The sequence below is a fragment of the Cnephaeus nilssonii genome (assembly GCF_951640355.1).
Source record: "Cnephaeus nilssonii genome assembly, chromosome: 21".
NCBI lineage: Eukaryota > Metazoa > Chordata > Mammalia > Chiroptera > Vespertilionidae > Cnephaeus > Cnephaeus nilssonii.
The window spans coordinates 23632500-23656694 of NC_137092.1; the positions used below are offsets into that span (position 1 = coordinate 23632500).

At 44.2% G+C, this 24195-nt stretch overlaps 1 protein-coding gene across 3 annotated transcripts in view; it reads left to right on the forward strand.

Moving 5' to 3' along the window:
- Positions 1-23373, forward strand: part of LOC307093223 (major histocompatibility complex class I-related gene protein) — a 30168-nt gene extending 6795 nt beyond the window's left edge. The window contains exons 2-6 of one of the 3 annotated variants that reach the window (XM_079761134.1): positions 113-373; positions 1065-1340; positions 4850-5125; positions 5734-5838; positions 23225-23373. In XM_079761134.1, coding sequence (XP_079617260.1) covers positions 113-373; positions 1065-1340; positions 4850-5125; positions 5734-5838; positions 23225-23277 — 971 coding nt within the window. In that variant the 3' untranslated portion in view covers positions 23278-23373. The other 2 variants (XM_079761135.1, XM_079761133.1) reach the window with 2 other exon arrangements.
- The last annotated feature ends 822 nt before the right edge of the window (positions 23374-24195 follow it).

Sequence of the window (24195 nt, forward strand, 5' to 3'; positions counted from 1 at the left end):
AGGAGTGGGCGCAGCTGAACATGGAGCAATACGTGGGGATTAAAGAGACTGCAGCTTATGGGCCTGGATGGTCTGTGACTCTAAATATCTTCCTTCCTTGCCTCCCTCCCAGGGACTCACTCTCTGAGATATTTCCGCCTGGGCGTTTCAGAACCTGGCCACGGGATCCCTGAATTTATTTCAGTGGGGTATGTGGACTCCCACCCCATCACCACATACGACAGTGTCTCTCGGCTGAAGGAGCCACGGGCGCCATGGATGGCGGAGCACCTGGAGCCGGATCACTGGGAGAGGTACACTCAGCTGCTGCGGGGCTGGCAGCAGACGTTCAAGGTGGAACTGGAGCGCCTGCAGAGACACTATAATCACTCAGGTGTGAATACAGCAGATTGCTTCCCCTCCCTGAGCCCCACCCCGGCCAAGACCGGTCCCTGGGCTGACAGTGCGTGTAAGCTTTTGCTGAGTTGCCCTTTCTGTGGCTTTTGGCAAAGCTTGGACAATTTGGTTGATGTGGGGTTCAGTGCCTGCCATCTGCCCTGTGCATCTTCCAAATAGTCTGTTGTTCCTAGGAGCCCTTTGTCCTTTGCCCTCTATGTCCTTATCCCATTATCATTCAGGCTTGTGACCTGTATCTTCTCCTTTCCCATCTCAATGTGGCCATTCTGTGTCTCATTTCCTGGTGGCCAGGCTTAGTGAGTTGCTCATGTGTGCACCATGACTTATGACATTAACTTTCCCAGGGATATTTCTGGCTCCTGCATATCTCTCGCTCCACTGCACTATAAAGTTTACCCATTAATCATTGCTACTATAGGAGTTATCCTATAGTTCCCCAAGGCAGGAATTATCACGTTCCTTTGGCACACAGTAAGTCTGCCACAGATATCTGTTGATAGATGGGATCGTGTCACAGGAACCTCCTGGAGACAGTGATGCCATGGTGGGCCGGTGGAGTGCTCTGTCCTGGGGTGGAGGATGCTCCCAGCCACACCCCACTCCCATCACCAGGGCATTTACCTCCACATCCTGTGCAAACCCTTTTCTGGCCTGTCTGTGTGTTCCAGGGTTTCACACTTACCAGAGGATGATTGGCTGTGAGTTGCTGGAGGATGGAAGCACCACAGGATTTTTGCAATATGCATATGACGGACAGGATTTCATTATCTTTGATAAGGACACGCTCTCCTGGATAGCTATAGACAATGTGGCCCACATCACCAAGAGGGCGTGGGAGGCCAATTGGCATGAGTTACAATATCAGAAGAATTGGCTGGAGGAAGAATGTATCGCCTGGTTAAAGAGATTCCTGGAGTATGGGAAAGACACTCTACAAAGAACAGGTAAAAAGAAGGGAGAACACCTTGTCCCCGCGCCCCCAGAACCCTGGTTTTATAACGTCCTCTAATCTAAGTTATATTCACCTTACTCCAAAACCCACCTTGTTAGTCAGACCATCATGATCTATGACTCCCTGTGAAAACTCAGTTGCTTTTATCAGCATCTTGACGAGATTCAGCAATCCCACTTGAGAGAGTAGAGTACCTCTGGGGACACCTCCTTTCGTGGGGATCCAGTGAGACGAGTCCTTCCCTCTCCTGACAATGATAAGCTGGGCAATACTTTGGGCAGTGGAGCAGTTCTTACAAGTTGTGTGGTAACTAAGGGCTCCCATACCACCAGTGTGAGTGAAATCTGGACTTACAAAGAAGAGAGACAGAGGGTCTTTGCTCTACTAAAGGATTTATGATAAGATTTCTTTCGGTGAAAAGCTCCTTACACATTAACGATAAGGATTTAATCAGTTAACTTTTAGTTAATACAGAACTTTACCCTTACAATCTTATTCAAAGTGAATTGTGCCGGTATCATGCTACAGGAAATTCCTAGACACAATGTGCCTTTTCCCACAGGGGTGGTCTTTAATGGTGGACTTTCCAGAGCTGTGGCCGGCCCTCGAGAGGCATCAGGGCCCCAGTTATGAGTATGGACTATCTCTCTAAGAGCCTGCCAATGGAGGCAGATGACTAGAGTTTGAGCTTCAACTCTCCTACTCACTAGCTAAGTAACAATCTCAATTTTAATGGTTGCAGTTAACAGAAACCTACTCTAACTGGCCTAAGCATAAAGGGGGAGGTTATTTGACAGGCAGAAATCAGGGCAGTGTGGGGACCCAAGGAATTAAAAACAAGATTTGAATGGTTTTCTCCGAGGGGAGGTCTTGGTAGCCAACACAAAGCTCATGTCCTTGTAGTTTCACCATTCTGGAAGAATGGGCTTCTCTCTCCTAGCTCTAGCTACAAAAAAAATTTTTTTTAATTACAGGAGGACTCTGGTTGGCCTCAGTTGGATCATGTGCCACCTCTTGCACTAATCACTGTGCCCATCAGGAGAAGTTTCTAAGACTGGCCATGGGTTACAGAATCCTGACAAGAACCAAATGGCACACTCAGGATGGCTTAACTGGGAAGCCAGTAACAAGATTATTTACATAGGCACAATCAGGGTTAAGGACACCGGGAATGGATAGTGAAATACTTAGGGACTTGCAGCAGAGGGAAGCCATTACTCCCCCTGAATCTGAAGGCAAAAGGGAAGGGACTATTGTTACCAGAGCCCCACAAGGGCTGGTACCCTGGAAGAACCTTCTAGCAAGAGCTGTGACTGTGGAGGATCATGGTCAATAGCAGACTGCAATGGCTGGGCAACTGGTGGACAAATTCCTAGCCACTCAGCCTCCTGGGGCACAGAGCAGGGCACAGACGGTCTGAGACTAGATCTGGGAGCTAGCAAAGAGAGAGTAGCCAGGGCACACAGCTTGGGTTATGTTTCGGTGTCAGGGTTAAGAATGGTACCTCTTGCCCAGCTGGCATGGCTCAGTGGTTAAGCGTCGACCTATGAACAGTTCGAGTTCCTGCCAGAATGGTACCTCTTAAAAGAAGCATTAGGAGACATGCAAGAATGGTACCTCTTAAAAGAAGCAACATGTTGGGGTGGAGTGGACTAATTTTCCAATATAGGGAGTGTGCTTGTCAGGAGAAGGGGTTCTTTTTATGAGAAAAAAATGGGGCTAATAGAGGCTAGGCCAGCAAAGCAATAACCTTGAGTAAATTAAGTAAGTGATATGCGTACCTCACAGAAATTGCTGTGAAATAATGTATATGAAAGCTCTTTGTAGACTACAGGTGTCTGTTTACCCATTAAATGTTATTGTTGCCAGACTGAAAAACGTCTGACAGCTCAGGATCTGGTTGAAGTCTAGGGCCAACTTGGGGTTGCATGGGACCCTTAATCATGAGGCATTTTAGGCCGAGGCCAGCCAGGTCTGAAGAGAGGCTGTGTGAGTCACCACTTCCTCAGCTTGATTAGTGGCATAGCCTTTCCGAACAGAGAACCCAGCTGCCTGCTCTTCTCAGTGAATCCAGCACTAGGAGAAGGAAGACAGTTTAATTGGGATTTGAGGGCGAGTACTCTCTGGAAAAATGGGGGAAGCTTGCACACCTGGGGTGTGCGTGAGCAGTGTGGGACGTCTAACTTCAGTAACCTGCTCCCGCTCCAAGCCTACTCTCTCTCTACCACGAGTGTCCTAATGGTGTCTCAACCCATTGGTCAAAACCCACTCCTAGGAAAGGACCTGTGATCATTTCTCACAGGCAACAAGCAGAGTCCCTCTCGGAGGTGTTTATATTTTCTTGTTAATGTTGGAAAGCCTTTTTCTCCTTCTACACGAGATGCCACAGAACAGAACCGGAAGGTATTGTTGAGATGAGGGCTCCTCCTGTATCTCGGTGGCAGGTAGCTCAGTGGGGTGAGGAAGTGAGTAGAGGCAAACAGGAAGCAGCCCCTCCAGGGATGGCGTTGGGCTCTGTGTGGCTCATGTCTAGATGTGACCCAGTGTCAGCAGGAAACACTAAGGACAGCACCATATGGAAAATGAGCAGAATGGTTAAGAGGAAGCAAGACCACAAATGGACAATTGCTTTGCTGTCACTGCTGGAGCCCCTCCAGGATATGAATGTCCATAGCCCCTCTGAAGGCATAAGCGTGACGTGACCTGTTACATATGTTTGTATCTGATGACAATCGCTGTCTTAGTCCATTCGGGCTGCTATAAAAAAATACCACCGACTGGGTAATTGACAAACAACAGAAATTCATTCCCGTAGTTCTGGAGGCGGGAAGTCCGGGATCGGGGTGCCAGCATGGTCAGATGAGGACCCTGTTTCAGGTTGCAGACTGCTGACTTCTTGCTGTGTCCTCACATGGTGGCTGGGGACAAGGGATTTCCCTGGAACCTCGTTTATAAGGCACTAATCTTATTTTTGAAGGTTTTACCCTCATGACTTAAGCACCTCCCAAAGGCCTCACCTCTTAATACCATCATCTTTGGGGGTTGGGATTTCAACATGTGAATTCTGGGGGGGGGGGGGGGGGGGGGACACAAACATTCAAACCACAGCAATCACCAGAGTGCCAACTTGAGTTCAAAGGCGATTCAGAGCCAAAGCTGAGCTGAGATGGCTGTGATATCTTTGCATAAGCACAGAATGGAGAAAAAGGAGCGCTGAGCTCTAATCTCCAGACTTTTGCTGAATTACTTGTCACAGTTACATACAAATTCTGTAGCTCAGTTACGTGGCTCAGCAACACATTCATTATTCTTGAGCACACTGCCCTAGCAGGAAGTGCACAATAAATTTGTTGTTGAAATGAAACTGGGTTCCGGGTCATTCTTGGTTTTAGATGTTTCCTGCAATGCAGAAAATTAATTGGGAAACCCAGTCACCAAGTTCTGATATTGTATGCTCAGTACATAAGATATTTCTATTTAACTTTATCTTCTTTTTCCTAGAGCCCCCACTGGTCAAAGTAAATCGCAAAGAAACCTTTCCAGGGGTTACAACTCTTGTCTGCAGAGCTTATGGCTTTTACCCCCCTGAAATTTCCATGATTTGGATGAAAAATGGGGAAGAAATTATCCAAGAAATGGATTATAGCGATATTCTTCCCAGTGGGGATGGGACCTATCAGACATGGGTATCTGTGGAGCTGGATCCTCAGAGCAGCGACCTTTACTCCTGTCACGTGGAGCACTGTGACGTCCAAATGGTTCTTCAGGTCCCTCAGGGTAAGGACAGGGTGTGCTGTCTGGGAAATGAGACGAGGAGGCGGGGGGAGAGGGGGGTGAGCAGCAAGGGGGATCACTGGATGCTTTCGAATGCGTCTTTTAAATCAGAGGTTCTCTTACTTTTTGGTCTCAGGGATTCCTTATGTTCTTAAAAATTGAGGATCCCAAAGAGCTTTTATTTACTAGTATGTGGGTTTTCTCTATTGCTACTTTACTATATTAAACATTTTTAAATTTTAAAATTTAAACTCAAGAAAATACGAGCACACATTTCATAAGCTATCAGAGCGATGGTGTCCTCACATGTGATGTAGCCTCTGGAAAGCCCCACGGTGCACATGTGAGAGATAAGGAAAGGGAAGTCATGACTTAGACCTCGTGGGCTCTCTGAAGGGTCTCGCTTGAAGACCCTGGGGCATTCAGACCCCACTTTGAGAGCTACTGTCCCCCTGTTTTAGATTACTGCCCTGCATGGATCCGTGAAGTGAGAAGCAGGAGTAAGAAAAATGGTGTTGGGCTTCCCGATGATCACAGGGACTAAAGTGCCCCAAAGTTAATACAGAACGGGAGAAGGACTTGTGGATTTCCCCCCATATGCTTGCTTTTAGGATCAGAAACTCTCCTTCTGGTGATCAAAGCTGTCTCTGGGTTCATTGTCCTCGCCATGGTCCTGGCTGGAGTTGGCTTCCTGGCCTGGAGAAGGAGGCCCCAAGGTGAGAGGCATGTGGCAGGGTCTAAGGGGCTACAGATCATCACTCTCACAGCCTCACAAGCTTTATTTTCTGCACCTACTACTCTACTCTCCTTTTAGAAACGAGTTGGGACACACTTTGTGATCACAGGAGGAACACCTCTCCCATCATATAGGGAACACACATGTGGATAATGCCTGCAAGGAGAGTGTTCCGTTTCATAGGTGATGCCTGACATCAACAGAGTAGGACAACTTCTGTCCAGATGAACGGTCCTCCCAGAAGTTGGGTGAGAGAAGATAGATTGATCTTGATTTGTCTTTTTCTAAACTATATCCTTATTATTAATTACTATTAACTTTTTCTTTTGTCCTTTGTTTTAAGACATTAGTAAGTTTTCCCATTTTGACAAACATTTTCTGACGCAATCATCTGAAAGTCCTTTTCCTTCTAAATTCATCTTTTAACACATAAAATGTTGAAAAGTAGATACCTTTGGAAAATGGGAATTGGGGCAAGGCAAAGGAGAAGGAGAAATGGGAGGAATATAGGTTCTTGATGACTTGGGTAAATCATTCATTCCATATATATGTATTAAATACCTACTATGTTCCAGGCACTGTACTGGATGCTGGGATATAAGAATGCAAAAGACAGACATGATTCCTGCTGTATTGTAAGGTCATCTCCCCCCATCCTACCCCTCACCCCCGGTTTCAGTAGATGCTCAGGTTGATCACAGCATAATATTGATGAGACCCGGACTTTGGGTTTGAACCCGGTGTGGGCCAGGACTTTGGTGTTGCTTCATAACCATAGATTTCAACCCCAATTAAAGTGCTATGGTATAAAGCATATTATTAGATCAAAGTAAAAAACAAGCCCTTTTTTAGAAAATCAGCTCAGAGTTAGTGGGTCATTCTAATGTTTTCTTTACAAAGTATAGCACTAATCTCAATCCAAGAAATAAGAACTACTGAAGCAAAAAAACAACAACAAAAAAAACAAAAAAAAAAAACAACAACAACAAAAAACAAACAAAATAAAACAACAAAAAATAAATTTAAAAAAAAAGTTTTAAAATGACACACCTGTCTCAAGAATGACACACTGTGAGTTCCTGCTTTTTATCTTGTGGAGTTTGTGAATTTGAGTTAAAATTTGTCAAGTACTAAGAGAATCTTGACAAAGCAGGCTAAAAATGTCAATGCCAGCTTCTCAGATTTTGCTGAATATTGCATAATCTTTTTTTTTTTTTTTGAGCTATAAGGAAAAATGCACGTATCTGACTAAAAAGTCTTTCTTTCAGAGAACAATGAAGTTATCTACCTTCCTGCACCAGATCAATAATTGGGGACAGCTCTTTTCCAGTTGTCTCTCCCCTGGGAACTATGGCCACCTCTGCCCCCGATGGACTCAAGTCCAGTGCTCAAAGCTCTTGACCACACCCACGAGAGACATGGATATTACAGGACTGAGCATTTATGGCAGAAAGATAGGAGCCACAGTTTTCTTTGCTCTTTGGCTCCCAAAAGACTGTCAGCTTTCAAGCTCTTTTGATGGACTCCTTTATCACATTTGGCTCTAACTTTTGCTTGTCTCATGATACAGCACGACCCTACATCCCATCTGTCAACGATGATTTACAAGTAAATTAGGGAATCTCAGAGCTGGAAAGATCCTTCCATATGAAGGCCAGAAATGTCTTCTCCAGTGCCTGTGACTTGAGCATCCAGGCTCCACTTGAATACCACCAGTGCACCTCACTACATCATAAAGTGGCCTTTTTCTTTCATCGTGAGACTGTATTATACAAGAGCTTTGATCCGTGGGTGCCATTCTGTGACCCTACCAGACAGCCTTGGACCACCCTTCGAGAGCAGCCAGCGAGTTTCTACAGTGCCCTGTGAATAGCCGGATCACTTCACATATTTCCTGGCCTGAGAGAAAGCCAAAGAGTCCCATTCTTATGGCATCTCTGCCTGGTAGCTTGGAATCTTGGAAATATGCATGGTCCGATTATGGAAGTGACCTCATTCTTTCTGTCTTCTGTGGGAGAGTAAGGACAATAATTATCAGACATATCACCTTCAGTGGAACTACAAAGATCTAGACCCAAGTGCAATCTTTTAATATAAAAAGGATAGTATGTTTATCAGAATAGGGTTCAATCCAATTTCTGTCTTTCCTCTACTGGCTTATTGTAGATGGGCCTGACTCACCTTTATAAATATGCTTATTCTCCATGCTTATCCCCCACCCACTGAGAGTAAATAAAAGCCCCACTGTGAGAATTAACACCCCTTGATCCACCTTACTGTACCCCTAGACTCTTCACTATCATTTACCTCTTGTTCGCCTGTCATCTTTGCTTCTCATTAAGAAGGTCACAATCTACCAGAGGAAAGATGCTGATGTTTCCCAGTGAGTTAAATATGAGTTCAGATCGCAGGACCTTGGACTCTCCTGGACATAAGGTTTCTGGAAACACTCAAACCATGGGGAGCCCATATTGTGGCTCCAGGGGAACTCACCAAGGCTTTCACTATGGCCTCCTTCCCCAACAAGTTTTCTTTTTGCTTCACCACAGTAGGCTTGGCTGAGTAAAAAGAACACCAAATATGGCCACTTAGAGGAATAAGTGAAGATAAGCACCATATATGCCATTAAATGTGTCTTTATACCTGGGGGGGGGGGGCGGTTAGGGAATGGAGGAGTGAGGGAAAGGGGGGAGGGATGGGAGATATCTGTAATACTATCAACAATAAAAACATATTAAAAACAAACCAACAAAAACCAATGTGTCTTTGTTATAAGTCTTGTTTGATCACAACACACAGCTCTGCCCATTTATTCTATTTCTGGCTTGTGAGCCAACTGAGGACACGAGCAGGGCCACAGCTAATACATATAGGGCATTTGTTCAAATTAGAGAATTGTTTCTTTGGGTGGACACTGACCCAGGCTGGGTGACATGGCTTAGTCAGCAAAACATAGAATGGATTTCTGCCCTGTTTGCCCCCTTGGTGTGCAGGGCCCAACATTACATGGCAGCTCTGGTCATACCATTAGAAAATAGATGGAAATTGGTGGTAGACTGAGATGAATGAATTGATTTGGAAGGGAGGGGTGGTAGTGGAAAAAAACAGGTCAGTTTATTCAAAACAGTGGAACTGGAAGCCCTGTTTATATATCCAAAGAGCTAAAATTATCTGAAAGGTTTTACATAATCCTATCATGGAGTTTATTTATGGCTATCTATTTTTAAATTTTTGTCATATTACACAGTCTCTTTGCACGATGCCTTGTATGTAGTAGGAACCCAGTAAATACTTCTTGAATGAACCAGTATAGTATTTTAATTAGCTAGTCCTCATGTACTGGTGCAAAAGAACAGTGTCATCTTACAACTGAAATCATAGAGGTGAAATAGCCCCCTCAGGATCATAAGACATTCCAGAGCTCAGGATCAATGCCCCAAAGACTAGTGTAAACTCTTCCAAGGTTTCTACAGCATTAACATTATTTAATACTTTATCTTGTTGTTGCCTTGTCTATGACATTAGGGATCCCAAACATTCTAACCACACTCCCCCTCTCACCCCCTGCCCCAAACACACACACATATTAGGGATAAGGACAGAATTCAAAGGTTCTTATGTGAAGCACCGTTTTTCTTAAAGGCTATGAGAAGAGGTGCTGAGGTATGAGTTCTAAGTCATCTTGGGGGCTCCAAATCTGATACCTAATAGATATCTTTTCATTCATAAGGTCTGTAGAGCTGTTATATAATCTGGATTTTTTTTCTATTATAATTTGGGTCTTTAATTCATTAGAGTTCTTGAAATACAAATTCCATCAGTTCTAGGGAGCATGTGAAACTGCTCCTTCTAGGGAGGACTGATCATGTATACTTTTTCTTCTCCTCCTCCTCCCCTGAATTCAGTGTTCGCTGAGCCCGTTAGGCAGGAGCTCCTGCATTTGTCCCTTGGCAGGGTTTTGTGTGAGAGAATGTTAGGGACCAGAAGGTTCTGAGCCGAGCCGGTTGGAGCTGGACAGTGGAGCTGAGGGACTGAGTGGAAGGCCTGGTTGGCCTGGAGCCCTGGCAAGCAGAGGCTGGGTCTGAGGCAAGTGCCGTGGCAGCAGCCAGACCTCTGAAGAAGCAAAACAGGGCCAGAGAGTGGGAACAATCAAGAAGAAAAACAGCTTTAGAGAAAACAGCTTCTCAAACGGAAAATAAATTCAGGGAACAGGAGGCCACAGACCAAAATGGGAAGCCACCAGAATGGAAAAGGAAGTGAAACCAAGAAAGAAATGAGATATTCAACTTCTAGCTAAAGCAGTCTGCTTTTTTTTTTTTACTTTTTTGAGGTGTACCAGTGTGGATCTAAGGTGTTACCCGAACTGAGTAAAAGCTCTGGTTGTTGTTTTTTTCTGAGAAACATGACTGTAGCATAAATAGAGAATTCTGGAAACAATGTGAGAAGACACTAACTCTAAAAGGTGATAATTCTGGAGAAACTTGGAGGGCTGGGAATAATAAAAAGGAAAACATTTGGAGTCTCATCAGCTGCTGAATACAACCCTTTGACGTGCTTTGAAAGATCTTAAAGCCTGTACTCTGTTACTCACAAAACGGCTACCAGTACATGGTCTGTGCATTACACACAGGAAGTTGCAAACCAGATGGAACCCCTGAGGCTGAGTCTTTGGGCTGCCCTCTACCTTACTTTTAAAGAATGAATTAGTCATTGATCCCTGAGGATCGAGGAGGGGTGAAGACAGAAGGCAAGCTGCTCTAACCCAATTTGGGCCTTTGCAATTGAAATTAAGATCAAATTTCAAAGATGTGTGAATTTGCCCAGCTTTGCTGACTCAAAATCCATCTACATGATGATGTGTTTATAGGCCCAATGATGAAATTGTCAAGGATTGTTCCTGCCACAAGGATTGGAAGTTCTCTGTGTACACTATATTTTCATTAATGCTGTAGAGTCTATTTACTAATAATCTGCCGTGGATATTGATATTCAAATTAGATTCTTATGGCCTTCATTAGTTATTCAGCCATTCATAGAACATACACTCTGTGTTCCAGTGCCTGGCACATAGGAGCCACTCAATACACAGTATATTGGCAAAATGAATTTCAGCAGTACCCACTGTAAGCCAGACTACATAGGCAATAGAGCCCAAAAGAGATGTTTTGAAAATTACCAAGTGCAGAAATGGCCCAGACATATGCTTATAAGCAAATCAGGCTCACATCATAGAAAAGGATTTCAAGAAAGGTAATCTAGAACATTATTTCTATAAAATAGACCTGGGTTTTGTGTTAATAGAAGAATTACCACTTTGACAGTGACCTTCTGTGATAATGCTGAAAAACACAGATTGGATAAAACATCCGAGTGAAATGGGAGGGCCTGCATATAAATATTCCATTAACGAACAGGAGGAGGGAGAGAAGCGGGGACTGGGAGAGCTGAGGGCTGCCTCTGTCTCCGCAGCAGCTGGGCTGGGCTTCCGGGACCAACAAGCAGTTGTGATGGTGACATCTAGGAACTCAAGGGTATTCAGGGAGACAGAGCAAGTTCTAATCCTCTGTTTTCCTTTTGCTTTCCCCAATTGGCCAATCCTCAGAATGAACTCCCTCTCTAAACTGGTAAATGCTTCTTGGCTCTGCTATTCAACTGGCACTTGGCCATTCTGTGTTGGTATTTATCTATTTCTGCCCAGCTTATCTCTCTGGCTAGACTATAAACCCCTTAAGGACACAGTTTGAATTCCACCTCCTTCACTTAGTATCAGGGTGATCTTAAATTATTTAACTTCTCAGCCTCAGTTTTATAAAAACAGGTTTGCAACTATCTGTCTCCCAGCGTTAGTTAATGTAGAAATTAATTGAGGGGTGTGAGTGTGTGTGTGTGTGGGGGGGGGGCACATTGCACAGGGTCATGTCTCTTGTCCTCTAGGTTTTCTCCAGGATTTACTCCCTATGTCCCACGTAATCATAGCTACCACTTATTGAGTGCTTACTATGAACTGGGAATTTACATATATTATCTCTATTCCTGATAACACTTTGTCAGCAGGGGTTATCTTCACGTTGCTGAAGTTCAGATAAGTTATGTTTCTTGACAAGGTCACACTTACTAAGTGGCAGAGGCATGATTCAAATCCAGGTCCCTCTCCATATACGGCTTGTGCTCTTTCCAGCGCACCACCTTATCTGCACACAGTAGGCACTTGGTGCATGCTTGATGAAAATTGTAAGGTATCACCTACTCAAAACTCTGCTCTGGAGTGAACCTTGAGAACAAAGGAATAAAAATTTTACAATGAATCAGAAAATCAATAAAGTCCCTTATAAATTCGTGAAAGCCTGAGTCTTTTTGCTCAGCCTTTGATGATGTGACTTAAATGCTGACTAAGGCCTGAGGGCCAAATGAAGCCCAGGGGAGTTGTCACACATTTCATGGAAATGTCAATGAAGGCCATGGCTAAGATTCATTACTTGTCAATTCTTGGCAGATGGGAATAGCTGGTGCCCAAAGGGAAAATTAAAAGCTCCTCACCTTGCAAACAAACTCACCCAGGGTGGATCTAGTGGTTATAGCTGGAGGGTTGTTTAGGGGTGATATAGTTAAATTTTCTCATTTTACAGATGAAAAAAAAAAATTGAGGGTTGGAGAGAGTGAAATGATTTGCCAAAAGGAACCCTGAAACCAATTATAAACTTAATGTCTTTACAAAAATATGTACAACATTGCTAGTCTTTAGGGAAATGCCAATTAAGACCACAGTGAGCTATCACCACACCTATACGAACAGCTAAAATTAAAAGTAGTGACAACACTAAACTCTGATAAGGATGTGGAGAAACTGGATCACTTATTCACTGTGGGTGGGAAAAGAGAGTGGTACCAACATTCTGGAAAATAGCTTGGATATTTCTTTAAAAACTAGATATGTACTTATTAGCAGTTACACTTCTGGCAATTGACCCCGGAGAAGGTGTGTACACATTTAAGTGTGTACACATTAAAGTGTGTATACGTTGAAACCTGTACACAATTCTTCATAGTTTTATTTGTAACCAGTGGCCCTGTGCACGAATCCGTGCGCAAGTAGTTCGCTGCCACTTGCCTCGGCTGGCTGGCCCGCCCACCGCTGCTCGCAGCTCTCCGCTGCACGGAGCTCCGCTGCCCTGCCCCCCTGCTGATTGGTCGTTATGTGGCAGCATCCTGATCAATTTGCATATTACCCTATTATAAGTATAGATAGCCCGGAACGGGAAACAACCAAAATATACCTCCATAGGAAAGTGGTTATACAATGCTACCTCTATGCTATGGAATACTACTCAGCAACAAAAAGGAATAAACTATTTATATATGCAACAATTTGAATGAATTTCAGGGGCATTATGCTGAGTGGGGGGGAAAAGCCAATCTCAAAAGGTCACATACTGTATAATTCCATTTCTGCAACATTTTCCAAATGACAAAATTATAGGGATGGAAAACAGATAAGTGGTTGCCAGGGTAAGGGATGGTGGGGAAAGGGGGTGGGCGTGACTGTAAAGGTAGCATGAGAGAGACCTTTTAGTGATGGGAGTCCTGGACCTTGATTGCAGCAGTGGTCACACGAATCTACACATGTGATAATGACATAGAACTATGCACACATCTTGTATCAGTATCAGTTTCTTGATTTCGATATTGTACCATAATTAGTATAAAATGTAACCATGGAGGAAACTTGGCAAAGGGTACATGGCACCTCTCTGGACTATCTTTAATGCTGTCCTGTGACTCTAATTATTTCCAAGTACATTTCTTTAATTTGAAGGACAATGCAGCAACTCATTTCTGTTGGGATAACTTGTAATTATCTGGCTTACATGAAACTAGTTTCATGTAAAAATTGGCCAAATAATAAAAGTGAGTGACAGTTGAGCTCATTAAAGTAATCTGTGCCTGTCATTACAGCTACCCCAAAAACTCTTCTTTGGAAAAATCCATTTAGTTTGCAGTCAGTAGATTGTAAATTAGATGCTTAAGGGGACCCATTAACAGTAGAATAATCTGAAAAGGCTGTATTATTAGAATTTGGCCATCTCATGTTATAACATTAAAAGTAATTTGTTTGGGAAGTATTGGGGACATGTCCACTGTTTTCCAACCCCATAGAACAAAAGGCAAAAGGTATTTGGTGCCTAGATCTTGCTGTCTTTCATAATTTGAAGATGCCCCTTCCTAGGGTGAGCATCATCTACCTGTGTGACTGAAAATTCTCATTGCTTGACGGTGGCAGCTCAAGGTGATTTGAAGTTTAAGCCTCTTTCTGCACAGGCAGGGGGACTACCACTTGAGACTGATTACACTTGAGCCATTTTGATTGTTGGCTCTTGAACTGGTTCCTTTGCAGCAGCTGTTTTCTAGCTGTTCACAGCTGCACCTTGAGTCTGTAAGTAAGTCACCCATTTTCTGGGGCTCCTGGTGACTTAGGAGTATAACTAATGCTTCCCATTGTGCCTGTACTTGTCAACCTAATGAATGAACTTCCGATAACGGCCTATTTCTTCAAAGGGAGTTCTCCATGGAATTTATCCACATATTTAGTTAGGCATGATGGCCATAACCTCAACTCTGCTTGGCATTTATTTATATATATAACCCTGGTCGGTTTTGTCCATAACAGCTATCCAAACGCTCTTCATTCCCTCAAGCTCCCTGCTTAGTCCCACCCACTTTGCCTCCAACTTCACAAAGAAAGTGGAGGTTCTCAGAAGTTCCTTATCTTCCCGGCCACAATGGGACCTGCAACCCACCTCCTTTCACCTCCCTTTACCTCCCTTTACCTCCTTTGCTTCAGCCTCAGCAGAGGTGTTCTACTTTTTGCTCTGGGCTGGTCCTTCTTCTTACTGACTCCCCCAAGACCTTTCCCCACCAGTTATTCCTCTCTCTGCTGTAGCTTCAACTTCATAGACTCATGTAGATATATACAGAAAAGGGAAGAGATTTCCCAGCCAGCCAGACAAGGGTTTGAATCCCACCTCCTCCATTTACTAGCTATGTGATCTAAGAACTGTTTTTAAAATTGTGGTAAAGTACACATAACATAAATTCACCAGTTAAGCCATTTATAGTATACAGTCCAGTAGTATTAAGTACATTCACATTGTTGTCAACAACACTTTTCATCTTCCCAAACTGAAACTCTAGACTCAATAAACACCACTCTATTCCCCCTCTTCCAGCCCCTGGCAACCACCATTCTGTTTTCTGTCCTATGGATTTGACTACTTTAGGTACCTCATATGTTTGTCTTTGTGACTGGCTTATTTCACTTAGCATAATGCCCTGGAGGTTTATCCATGTTGTAGCATATCTTGAGCAAGTTTCAAAAACCATCTCCAAGCCCCTTTCCTCACCCATCAGCCCCACACCCTCCCAAGAGTGTTGAGAGGATTAAGTGAAATGGGAACTCAATATTGGTTGGTTCCTTTTCCTCTTATTTCCTACTAGAGGCCCGGTACACGAAATTCGTGCACAGGGTGTGTGTCCCTCAGGCCAGCCAGCACCCTCTCCAATCTGGGACCCCTCAAGGGATGTCCAACTGCCCATTTAGGCCAGATCCTACCGGGATCAGGCCTAAACAGGCAGTTGGACATCCCTCTCACAATCCAGGACTGCTGGCTCCCAACTGCTCACCTGCCTGCCTTTCTGATTGCCCCTAACTGATTCTTCCTGCCAGCCTGATCACCCCCTAACCACTCCCCTGCCAGCCCATTGATGCCTAACTGCTCCCCTGCCAGCCTGTTTGCCCCTAACTGCCCTCCCCTGCAGGCCTGGTCCCTCCCAACTGCTCTCCCTGACAGGCCCAGTTGCCCCCAACTTCCCTCCTCTGCCGGCCTGGTCACCCCTAACTGCCCTCCCCTGCTGGCCATCTTGTGGTGGCCATCTTGTGTCCACATGGGGACAGCCATCTTTGACCACATGGGGGCAGCAATCTTGTGTTTTGGAGTGATGGTCAATTTGCATATTACTCTTTTATTAGATAGGATAGAGGCCTGGTGCACGGGTGGGGGCCAGCTTGTTTGTCCTGAAGGGTGTCCTGGATCAGGGTGGGGGTTCCCTTGGGGCGTGGGGCAGCCTGGGCGAGGGGCCTGTGGTGGTTTGCAGGCCGGCCACGACCCCCGGCAACCCAGGCGGAGGCCCAGGTATCTGGGATTTATTTATCTTCTATAATTGAAACTTTGTATCCTTGAGTGGAGCCAAGCCTCCTGCTTGCTCCGTGGCTGGAGCCATTTTTGTTGGGATTTATTTATCTTCTATAATTGAAACTTTGTAGCCTTGAGTGGAGGCCTAGGCTGGCCAGGGTGTGTGGAAAGCTTGGTATCCTCCATTACCAGGGAAACCCAAGCCGCCTGCTCGCTCCTCCGTGGCCGCAGCCATCTTGGTTGGGTTAATTTGCATACTCGCTCCTGATTGGCTGGTGGGCGTGGCTAGTGGGTGTAACAGTGTGGTGGTTAATTTGCATATTACTCTTTTATTAGATATGCTGGCCCTCCCCTGGATGAAGTTTCCTTGCCTTTCAACAAATTGTTCTCAACTTTCAGAAACCCTCCCAAGTTCCTGGGTTTCTCTCTCTACTTTCTTCATGGCACCGAGTTAAGAGCAAGCTGTCTGCTAGCTGTCTACTCCTCACCTCTGCTCCAAAGCTCTGCAGAAGGACTGCTGTATGTCACCAGCACTCCAGTTACACTGTTGCTCGGGAGGTCACGGGGACACTCCCAACTGTCCAATCTACATCTCAGTCTAATTTCACTTGTCCTTTCTGCAATGTATGACATGAATTAACATCACTGGATAGACTTCCTTTGTTGGAATCTTCCTTGGCTTCTGTGATGCTACCGTGTACCATCCTGAACTGGTCAAAAGGTAGTTAGGGATAAGGTGACAGAGGAGATGTTTTATTGTGTTCTTTTTGTTCACTCATTCAACAACAATGGCTTGAGCACACTATGTGCCAGCCACTGTCCTAGATATTAGAGATGCTGCAGTGAACAACACAGGAAAGTGGGGTGTCCTGGGTGCTATGAGGAAAGATTAAGGGTTGGACGGTGGCTGGAGCTCTCCTACCCACCCCATCTTTTTGTTCATTATCCTCATCTACAACTAGTAGAAGAATAAGTAGGTCAAACCTCTTTCTCCAGCACCGTGAGCCTTGGCCCCCAGCTCTCCCTTTGTCCCCTGCCCAGCATCACAGAGGAGTTACCTTTGCCCTCTGATCCCACTCTTGTCTTTTTGCACACAGTCCTCTTGTAGGACTGATCACAATGAATTTCTATGCTCCCACCAGCCTGTCTCCCCTACAAGGAGGTGAGCTGTGTGGGGTATTGTTGGAGGGGGCCATACCCATCCTGGTGTTTCCGGGGCCCTTGCTGTGCCTGGGCTATAGTAGACGATCAGTGAATCTTCATCTGATGAATGAAGTGGAAGAATTTATTTTCTAAGTTGATTAACTCGAATATTATGATGGTTATTTCTGTCCTCTTACATTTTGTCCATTTAGAACCCAAACTGCAGGGGTTTTAGTAAATTCCAGAAAACTTTAGGACACATCTCATCTTCTTTTTCCTTTAAATATTCCTCCACAGCCACTAATTTAGCAAATAAAGTTAGGCTACTCAAAATCCTTCTCATTCCTCTTTTTCTAGTGTGTGGGAACTAGAGGGACCTTACTTGAACCTCATCATGTCACAGATTAGGATCCTGAGGACTGAAGTGCCATGACTTGCACAGGGTCACTGGCTAGCTAGGGGCAGAACCCACGGGAATATCTGATTCCTTACCCAGTGTTCTTTCTACTATCCTCTGCTCTCTCTCTCTCTCGAAAATTCGAAGCAACCGATATTTATGGGGTACTAATTAGATATAAGACAGTAGGTTGGATTCTACTGGAGAAACAGAAGTTGAAAAAAGGTCCCTACCATGAGCCATTTTATAATCTAGTAAGCAGAAAGACATGCATGCAGAAGACCGTAGAAATTGTATGCAAAAATAAGGTACATGAAAAATTAATGTGGCAATGAACTCCAACTTGAAGGACTGGCTTTGGAGTAACTGAGCCCCTCTTCTCATTTGGGAGAGTGGTTCTGGGAGTGTAGAGCTGGGGACATCGAGGCCTTCACTGGTCCCAGAGACTATTTCCAGCACAGCTGGTGGGGTTGCAACACTGTGTACTTCAGTAGAGGCAAGGGACCTTGACCGTGCCCGGACCAACCACAGGTTTTCTGAGCAGAGAAGGAAGAGCCAGGCTCAGTATTTCAGGCACGTATTTACAACCTTATCTTTTCTTAATCTAAAATGTTCCTGAACAAGGGCTTTTGAGCCAAGAGTCTTAGTTTGCAATTCTTGTCAATGCAACTTGATTTTGTAAAACAACCTGCAGAAATGCCCAGGATATTAAGTGATACAGGACTGCAGAGAATAGTCCATGGAATTAATGTGCTAATGAGGCAGTAACACCGCTTTGCTCAGGATTAACACATTCAGGAGCCAACCAATTAACTGCCCTTTCTAATACCTCCCAGGCACATTCTGTGTTCAGAATTTGGTAAAGCTCCTGGACTATGTAAATCTCAGCTCTCCGAGGTTTCTGTTGTTTTTTTGTGGGGCTTGGGCAGTGGGGGAAGAATTGAATACATGAATGGCCTTAAAGCTGACTGAGTGACAAATCCAGACTGAGCTATCTTGTCCTTATACTCAGTTTTGGTTATATATCTGCATAATCACGTAGTTGCTTAGCATCATTCCAGCCCTTTATGGATTCACACAGCCTTTCCCCCACTCCGGCTGGGGCAGAGCAGAAGTGTGCTCTCTGAGCTGCAAGCATTCTATTTTGCCTACTGTTCTGGCGCTAACCTTGCTCCGTAACTAATGTCCCTCGATCATACAGAGTCCTTGAATGTAAGCATCTCTGGATCTGAAAGTCTAACATTTGAGTCAGCTGCAAATGCCTTTGAAGGAGGGTCCTCTGGGAATATCACACCACATGCATATACTCGCATTCTTCCCTCTTTACGGTACAAGGCTGTCCATGGTCTTCTTTCATCCTGAGGTTGTTTCACGGAGTCAAGGGTGGGAAAGGTAATGCATCTCTGTATTTGTATCACTCCTACATCCTTTTTCCTGAAAACTCTTTTTTTCAAGGAAAATAGCTCTCCTCTAAATTATTAATTTAACAACTGTGTGTTGAGTGTAACTCTGTGCAGTGCTAGGTGCTGAAGAGGATACATGGGGAGCAAGTCTTGTTGGAACATCAGAGTCAATCATATCACTTCTCTGTTTTGCCTACCTGTCAGGAGAAAGTTTGCCGATTGCATATTTCCTTTTCTAGAATATCAGGAGAAAAAGAGATAATGTATGAGTATTCCAAATGGCTTCCTCTACTATTTATTCTTCTATCTATCTATCTATCTATCTATCTATCTGTCTGTCTGTCTGTCTGTCTGTCTGTCTGTCTGTCTGTCTATCTATCTATCCATCCATCCACCCCAATACTTGAGTCTTTCTAATATTTGAGTGGGTGTTTTGGACCAAGTGCTATGCAAGCCACTGAGGATACACACAGGAGACCTGCAGCTGCCCTCGGGAAGTCCCAGTCCCAGAGGGATGTGGCTGTATGATCAGACCGTGAGCTAGAATGCCACTGTTACAGGGGAAGCATATGCACAATGCAAATGGAACCAAGCCCACAGTTTCTAGAAGCTGGATTGTGAATTAAATTGTGGAACAGATCTCTGTTTTTTGATAGCTGCTTTAATACCCACTGGGTATATTTTCAGGGCAATTTAAAAACAGCAAAATCTAGACTCCCATTTGGTATGTGTAACCTGTTAATCCCCTGGGGGCATGTTCGGTCCTTCCGTTCCTCCTCTATCTTCAGGCTCCCGACCTTCTGGACGACCTGCTGCTGGTCTGTTCCCTTTGTTTAACGCATTGTGTGCTCTCCCTTCCCATCCCCATCCCCATCATGACAGGAGACATCTCAGGACCCCAGAGAGCCTGGGCTGGCAGAGCAAATTGACATGTGGGAGTGTGAGAGGCAGTTTTCCAGAGAAAAGAAAGAGGAAGAGGTAAACATGGCAGGCTGCGTATGCAGAGCAGGGGAAAGGGAAGCAAGCAAGAAAGAGGACAGGGCAGAGAAAGAAGAAGAAAAGGCAACCCCAGCCCTCATCTGATCTCTCTAGACCTGGCGTTGAGCAATTTCTGCGACGGGGGGTCAGGTGTAAGGAAGGGCTGGCCGGAACAGTCCTTCCAAGTAGGGGGCGAGGTGAGCAGAATTGCAGGAATGCCAGAGGACCTGGCTCATTCAATGAGCTGCATCTTAAAGGGTGATTTCCTTCCAAATTATGAACAGAGGGGAAAGAACCCCGCCCCCAGCATCCATCATGTGTTGCTTTTGAAAATTATTATTTTGGAGTACGAAGCAGTTTCCTGTCTTTAAAGCCTATCATCTATTTCCCTTCCAGGTGGAGCCTGGGCTGCCTGCTAATTTAATCCCCTGGGTTTCCCCCTCTGCCTTCAAGATCGCAGAGACGCAGGCTTCAGAAAGAGGGCACCTTTGTGTCTTCCTCCCCTGGAGGCCCCCATCTACCCTGGCAGCGAAGGAGATGCTATTTTGGGAAACAGCGGCTGAGTGGGAAGGATTGTTAATTGTTTGTCAAACCCTTCCAGTCTAGTTAGATCTCATGGCAGAGAGAGAGAGAGAGAGAGAGAGAGAGAGAGAGAGAGAGAGAGAGAGAGAGAGAGAGAGAGAGAGCAAAGCCATACCCTTTTCTTCATTCTATTTTACTCTCCCCTCCGTGAGAGGGGGAGTGGGATAAAGGGCTCCTTTTCCTCCTCAAGCACAGGCACCAAACTGTTTTGTTTTGTTTTTTAAATAAACCCAATTCTTCTAACCAATTGGGAACACATTGAAAAACATAATATTGGCCCCCAAACCAAGCAAAGTGCAATAGTTTCAAAATCATTTATAAGCCTCAAAACAAATAAACCTTAAGTTCCCTCCATAACAAAAAAGAGACATCAAAAAGCCCTCCCATTCACTCAGACCAGAGCTTTCATTCAGCCCCTTGAGGCCAAACTGACTAAGCAGATCCCCCTCCCCGCCGACACCCACTGACACACACCACTGACACACACGAAAACAATTTACCCAGACACACTGATCGGAACAGCCATGGTGACATGCGCTCACTCCATCACGCGTGGGCAAATTCAAAATCAAACAGAAAGAGCCAGAGTGAAAAAGGGCTCCTTGTGGTTTTGACCTCACCAACCACGTGCCTCTGAAACTTCCCAAGCATTACTCAGTCTTGGGGGAGGGGGTGTGGGGGAGAGGAGAGAGGGGGGAGGGGGGACAGGGAATCAAAATCTTATTCTTCTTAAAAGAACATTTTATAACTACCTGTAGATTGTTTTTCTTTCTTGACTAATTCTCCTATGGAAAGATGTCTAGTCCACCTTAACTTTTAAAGGACACCTTTTCTCCCCAAAATGGTTTTTTTGGTATTTCAGGGAATTACTAAAGGAATTGTTGCTTATTAGGAGAGGAGTTGGACGCAGATAACTTTATATAATGATGATGCAGGGAAGGATGTGAGAATGCTGCCCATGTTACTGTCCTTTTCCTCAAAAGAGCTCGGATTGCCTTATAAACATAAATCTGCTAATCCACACCCTAGCTCCTGGTCAGACAGCAGGTCTTAAATTTCCTTTTACGCTGGAGGATGTGTCTGTATGAATACTTGGAATTTGCTTAGTCAAAATGAGTATGAAAAGAGGTAGTGATTTTTGGTTTTCAAACTGAATGAGCCTTTATGGTATCATTTAGATAAGCTGTGTTGATCTAAAATGAACTTGACTTTTGAACGAATTAGAATTCGTTTTATTAGTTTGGGAATGGGAAGAAGAGGCAAGACTTTTGTATTGGCTGAAAGATATATAAGTTGCCCCTAAATGAGGTGCTGATACCCAGTAGGGTTTTCAGTACATCACTAACCCATAATAAATGTTTAATCAGAACAGAGTAGGTGAGCAATTACTTTCTCAGTAATAGAATCACATATTTGTAAATAGCATGGCAGAAAAAGCAAACTGTATCAAAAATCAACTTGTTTTATGTGAAAAATAGCTTTTATAGGGAAATAGTTGAGCTTACGGTCATAAATAATTAAATTATGAGCTAGGGTAAGTTGAAATGTATTTGCAGTGATAATTTGGTTAATGTGCCACAAAAAAATTTATGTTGAGTATTCCTTTTTTTTTTTTTAACCCTCGAGTTGGCTGTTTGAATATTTTAGCTTCAACTTTTGGTAACTCATTAATTAATTTATCAAATAGTTATTGATCCCTTGATATGTATGTACAAATAATCATGGTTCTGGTGTAGATGAGGCAGGATGCAAAAAAAGTGTAATGCAGTATCTCCCGGGACTTTATAATGTTCCTGGGAACTGAGAAATATATCTACATACAAGTTAAATAAATAACATGTGAGTAAACAAAATACAAAACCAAAATAAGGGCATCACAAGATAAGTGATATTGTGGTTTTAAGTAACAAAGGACTGTGTGTTTCCAAGTGAGCACTGTAAACACCAATGGGCATGGAAGGCTTCCTGGAGGAAGTGGTAGTACAGAACTTGGGCACCAGGGAGAGGGCATTTTGTTGAGGAAGTAGAGGAGACATTTTTTTTTCATTGTCATCAGAGGATATGCTCATTGATTTTAGAGAGAGGGGGATGGAGAGAGAGAGAAACATCGAGGTGAGAGAGAACATCAATCAGTTGCCTTCGGTACACACCCGGACCAGGCTATTGAACCCACAGGTAGGTATGTGCCCTGGCCAGGAATCAAACCTGCAACCTTTCAGTGGTATATTGGATGACACTCCAACTGAGCCACACTGGCCAGGGTGACAAAAGCTTTTGATTAGACCTGTCTAGCTGGGGAAGAGGTAGGGGCATTTATATTGCTCAGGATGGTGGAGAGGTTGGAAAGGTTTGCCTAGATTTATAGAATCATGGAATTCTAGACCTGAAATGATCCTGAAACAATCAGCTAGTCCACTGGTTCTCAAACATGGCTGCACATTGCATTCACCTACCCAGCTTTAAAAAATTCCAGTGCTTGATTCTGATTAAAGCATCTGGGGTGAGACCTGGGCGTCTCCATATTTAAAGGCTCCCCAGGTGATTCTAACGTGCAGCCACAGTTTGAGGAACAATAATTTAGTCCAACTCCCCACTTTTACCAGGTAAGGACCATTTGCAACTCTGCCCACGCATAGCGGGCTCTGTTCACCATTCCGGTCTGTTTGTCTTTGGCAGTGTACTGTGTACCACTCTGGAGACCAGGCCCAAGGAGTGGATTTTTGCCATAAATGTCATGGAGACCACTGAAAGCTTTTGTGCAGGAAAGTGGCACGTTGAAAACAAATGACCCTGTAACTTGAAGATGAAAAGAATGAATGCACCCTAACAACACACGAGAACGATATTACCCAAGTGAGTACTCTCTCTGCAATTTAAGTTTGCATGTACGTATTTTGAATTAAAAAATAATATTGTGATAATCGCTAGATCATCATATTCAGAAACGTAGACTTGTGTTTCTCTACTTCTGTGGCGACTTCTCAGTTCTAGAAAGAATTCTCTGCTGGCCAGTTAGCTCTTTTTTCTACATTTTCCTTTGATTTTCTCCTCAACTCCGCAACTGTTTTTTTGTTTCATTCCCTTTTTACTTTATCTTTCCTCTCCTTTTCCTCTTCTCCGATCAAGGACCTTTGTTAATTGCTCACAATATGCTCATGCATATTTATATGTCCACACCTCCCTATCCCTTTATTATCCCTAGGACAATGTTGTCCGATAGAAATATAATTTGAGCCACATATCTAAAAAAAAAACAGGTTAAATTAAATTTAATATCTTTTATTTAACCCAATAAATCCAAAATTTTATCATTTCAACATGTAGCCATTCTAAAAATATTAATGAGATATTTTGCATTCTCTTTTTGGTACTTAGACTGAAATCTGCTGTGTTTTACAATTTACCTTCCACTCTGAAACTAAATTTCCAAACTTCAGAAATATGACACAACTAGAGGCCTGGTGCATGAAATTCATGCATGGGTAGGGTCCTTAGGCCTGGCCTGCGATTAGGGCCAATCTGTGGGGCCACCAGCAGGGCAATCAGGGGGCCCCCCGCTGGCACCCGCCTTGGCCGGCCTGGTGTGGCCCACTTGCCAGCCCCACCCCCTGCCACTGCCTACTTGCTGGCTGGCCCCGCCCCCCGCC